At 34.3% G+C, this 5,000-nt stretch overlaps 1 protein-coding gene across 1 annotated transcript in view; it reads right to left on the reverse strand.

Annotated features, from left to right (window-relative positions):
• Nucleotides 1-242: 242 nt before the first annotated feature.
• The window catches only part of LOC113802334 (uncharacterized), a 5,342-nt gene continuing 584 nt past the window's right edge, over nt 243-5,000 (reverse strand). Inside the window, exons 2-3 of the mRNA XM_027352889.2 lie at nt 2,028-2,304; nt 243-1,130 (exon numbers count right to left, since the gene is read on the reverse strand). Of these exons, the coding sequence (XP_027208690.1) occupies nt 459-1,130; nt 2,028-2,282 (927 nt within the window). The 5' untranslated portion in view covers nt 2,283-2,304 and the 3' untranslated portion in view covers nt 243-458. The remainder of the gene's footprint in view (nt 1,131-2,027; nt 2,305-5,000) is intronic.

Consider the following 5,000-nt stretch of genomic DNA (forward strand, 5'->3'; position numbering starts at 1 on the left):
AACCTTCCTACCTATTTGTACTATATATGAGAATTCATGTAATGCTTGTCATTATAAATATTTAAATTCTATTTTGATATTTTCTTGGGTGCACTGTAACCAGCTCACACCTCACTACTAGGCTGTACTAAATATTTTGAAAAACTTTGGTGTACACCATGTTTATTACTTAATTTATCAGTTTTAACACACTCGAGTCTTGTTTACTGGAAAAGAAAAGAAATAGGAAAATATTAATGGGCTTTAAGTCATTCAATAGTTTATTTTGGAGTATATTAACCAATAAACAATGTGATACTTCCATACCCGCATACACACATTCACACTCTTAAACACAAATACAAATGCATGTGTGCAAGTGCCTACACACATGCACACAAACACAAAATGACAGCACTTATACAAGTGAACAGAGAAAGAAAAATGTAATCTAGTTAATTTTTCATCTAACCCAACTGCTATTCCTTTTCCGCTTGTTTCTTTAGCTCATTCTTTAATCTACGATGCTCCACTTTAAGCTTCTTCTGCATGGACTTGTGAAAGGTTATCTTTTCTGACTTGGTAAGGTTTTCGGACTTGTTCCCATTTGTACGACTGGCAAAAATGGACTCAAGATTTTTTCTTTTCACATTTTCAAGCTCTTCAATAGCTGCCTTTTTCACCCAAACCCCTTCATACTGGGTCATGATGTCACTTTCCTCGAACTTGAATGACATGAAAGAATCCTTTGGTGCAGTGCTTTTGCCTGACGATTTCTCATTTTTCTCAGCCTTGTTCTTTTTTGCCTTGCTTTTTTCCTTCTTGGGCATTTTTGTATGATCTCTGTTTTCTGTTACTACCTCTTCCCCTTCTTTCTCCTCCTCAGGGGATGACAGCTCCATGTCTGTAGTGGATTCTGCCTTATTTTTCTTGGCTTTTTTGGGCTTTGGTTCTGACAAACCCTTTTCTTCCACCTGTGATTTTGATTTTTTCCCCTGCTTCATTTTGCCTTGGGTATCTTTACTAATTTGGGATTTGGATGTCTTCTGGATGTCTTTAAGCTTCTTTGGTTTCTTTTCTGCCTTCTTCAACAGTTCCATTCTGAGTTGCTTATGTGCTTTACGTCTGGCTTTCAGGAGGATCATCTTCTTCTGCAAAGAACATAAGAAATGGATATTAGCAGAAATATATGCTTGGTACTTGAACTTTTTTAAAAGATAGATAATATGCACATCAAGTATACATTTCCCCTCTTTTGTATACATCTACAGTACATATTAATGCATACTGTCTACATGTACATATACAGATATATCCATATACAGAAAATGCATCCATCATAAAAGCACAGGGTCTCATAACAGTTAGGACCATATTTTCTATCGCTATGTATTGTAGGGCTTTAGTTCCTTAATTCATGATAAATTAAACTTGCTAGGTGATTTACATCAAGTGTTTCTGCACCTCTATGCATTGGCAAAGGCCAATCCTTATTTACATTAGTCATACTTCCCCCCCCCCCCCCATTATTATGCCTCCTCAATATGTTGCTCTCCCACATTAATTGATTTCCACAAGGCAAAGTGACATTCACACACTCCTGAAGGTATTTATGATGCTGATATGAGCTGAGGAGGGTAGCTATGATAAGCGTTATAAGTGGTTTTGGGCTTCAGCAAATGTCTCTCGTACGGAGATGTGTTTATGATCTTGCGAGTGTTTTGAAAATACCCTCATTGCGAGAAACGTGAGAGTAGCTTGTCTTACAATATAAACAAACCCTGTACGATCTTGTGAAATGTTAGTAAATCCAGCCCCTGGAGTACACAAATTACCAATGTGCAATTGATCACACAATACATAAACATTTATATATTCTTCTCATTCTGAATGGAAAACATACATTTTCAAAATTTTCGCTGTATATTCTATATACTAAAACATGGCTACAGTGGTAGCAGTATACTCCATTCTTGTACAAGTACTGATGACAACTCATCTTTAGCATAATTTCTGCATTCTACAAAAGAAAAATCTGCCAAATTCACCTCTTTTGGTTCTAGGAGTTGTCCTTCAAGAGATAATTTCAGCTTATCATATTCTTCAACAAATTCTTTCTTGACCCACATTCCATCACATTTACTCATTATGGAATTTTCCTTGTAGTTGAAAGATTTTTTACCGATGGCAGATTTCTTTTTTTGTTCCTTTGGCTCCACAAACTGCAAAGGCTTTTTCTTCCATCCTTTATTCTTTGGTTCATTAGCTGTGCCTATTTCTTCGTCGAAAACTATATGAACCATCGCTGCTATTCAAAAGTTGTACCTGGGGAAGTAAGAAAGTTCAGAGTGAGTAAAAGTTCAAAGGCATAGCTTGTTTTCAGTAAATTTTATTTTATAATTTTTCTGAGTTGGAGTACTACTGTAGACTTTTTCTCCAATATCAGTCATATGATTGGTGGAGTAGTAAGAGGACATGGAATAAGCTGATGATTAACTTTCGTAAGTCATAAAACCTGCCTAAGCCTACCCTGTCCTTCCCCAGGGGAACATGCTCTTTTTATATACTGAATTCCTGCTTGTATATACTATTTTGTTTATAAAAAATAATAAAAAGTAAAGCAAGGCGTGTTAAAAGAACAAAAGACACCAGCATAAACTTTTCAACCTCAAGATGTCTTCAAATTAAATATCTTTAATATTTTACTATCCTCTCATGTACCAGAGCAATCTATAAATCACTACTGAAAGAGTGGTAGCTCATGGAACTCTCATATTTACCTTCAATTCACAATACTAGAAAATATTCCTGCATGCTGAAGCTACATTAAAAAAAAAAAAAAAAAAAAAAATCATTCCCACTGGAGGAATCTTAAAAAAGTGGGTTAGCATATATTTGACCAAAACCTATCAATTTAACAGATATGAATAACATGAATACTAGAAGATTATACATGTTTGAATATAAGTTAAAAGCAAACAAACTAACATTCATAGTATATCTATGAATACATAGTATATAATACATTCATATAATGATAAATATATAATAACCTGTTGATGCCAGGAGGGCAAACACCCATGCCATAATCACTGTGACTTTAGAAAAACACCCAACCCTGTTGATGTGGTAATTCAACTGTCTATGTATAAATCATAGAGCTAATATGGTATCAAAAGTGTTGTATGAGTGCAGGATGGGAGGAAACCAGGTAATGACATGTTAACATCAACTAAGGTAAATGTGAAAGTGAAAAGAAAAGGTACATAATGCAAGACAAAGCAAAGATAATTGTATGGTAAAGACTGGCAAAGAAAATTTGCATTTGGAGGCTTTTTCAGAACCAATAACTTATCAAAAGCATGGCTTTACTGTATCATAATGTTATCATATCATCAATAAAAATAAAAACAATAAAAACATTTCTGAAAATCAAGGAAAAGGCAAAAGGAGAGATCAGGTAGGACATTTACTTGGTGACTAAGCCCTTGTGGAACCATCAATGTGTAACCAAAATTATTAAATTAAAATCACAGTCGATGTGGCACATATATTTGGCCTCATCACCAGGTTAACCAACAGGGTTAAAAAAGCATCTGAAATATCTAAATATAAGTATGATTCCTTATATGAGTTTCACTGTCTTGTTGAATGACAGACTAATGGCTGATTTTGAATGCACATGCCTGCATTAATGAACGAGGCTTGAATGTTTCAGCATGATCTCAATAAGTTTTCTGGGAAGATATGAACAATGAACAGTCTGCATAATCTGTCTACATTAGCAACCGAGGATATGACAGTCTTAGTCTCCCATTTGGCCATCCACTGAAGAGATGACTCAGAAAATGATACATACCAACAATTACCACTCCTGTTCTACCTGTGTTAATAAAAACTAACTCAAGTGTTTTTGTCTTGATGTTTGACCATGTGTAAATTACTGTCAAGGTAATTTACACAAAATTGGCTGAGGTAATGACTGATGATGGAGATGAGAATAGGTGAACATCCTAGTGAAAAGAAAAAAACTCAATTATCAAGTGAGTAACTAGGGATGGCTCAAGTGCAAGGTGGGTGAGAGATAAGTTTCTTTTCACTATCCTCAAATAAAGGAGGAAGATTAACCATACACTGATGGTGCTAGTGACTACTGGCTACCACTAGCCTTATTGGCAGGTCATTTAATATGTATAGCCAGTGTTTCCTACTCCCTTGCTGTGAGTTATGACAGGCATAGATATACCTGTCATGAAAGGTAGGCTTTCTATGATAGCTAAGCTGTGCCCATCAGTAAAGTGTTAAAAGTAACCACTGTATTTGCTCTACTTTCCTTTAAATTACAATATTTAAGAATAATAAGCAAAAAAGGAGGTTTTGTGCCAAACTTGCACAATTGTATAGACTCTTAATACCTATAGTAGTAATTAGTATCAATGTAAGAATTTGCAATAACAAAGCAATCAAGCTTAACTAATTCTGTTCAATATGTGTCAATTTTGATTTTTTTTTTCTTTAGAATAGTCTCTAGTTTTTATAATATCAATTTACTGGTGAATGGGTATAGATGAAAGGTCCAGATGTGAAGGAAACTATCTTTACCATTTAAGAAAAAAAAAAAACACAAAATTACTTGTACAACATAAGGAAAAGAAATCTAATATATACAATATATTTTACTTTGTCTACTTAAGGAATTAATCTTGTATTCTTTAATTTCATTATCTAATTTTTTTTGTCTGTGTTACACACTTCAGTATTATCAACTTGCAAAGAAAATGCTATAGATGAAAAGTTTTAAATTTGTCATTCTGTCCATTACAATCATGTTTACCTTGTACCGTAAATAACAATCCTACCAGGCAAGGACATGAATCTCAGCCACACCAAGTAAATAGTGTAGCTGAGAAGTCGAGTTAATCACTGCCTATTATATCCATATTGTTCTGGTTGAACATGCAGCTATGAAATTATCTGTTGCTTTGTTTCAGTTGCTAATCAGTTAGAAGATAGGCTAAGTC

Source organism: Penaeus vannamei, chromosome 7, assembly GCF_042767895.1.
Source record: "Penaeus vannamei isolate JL-2024 chromosome 7, ASM4276789v1, whole genome shotgun sequence".
Taxonomy (NCBI): domain Eukaryota; kingdom Metazoa; phylum Arthropoda; class Malacostraca; order Decapoda; family Penaeidae; genus Penaeus; species Penaeus vannamei.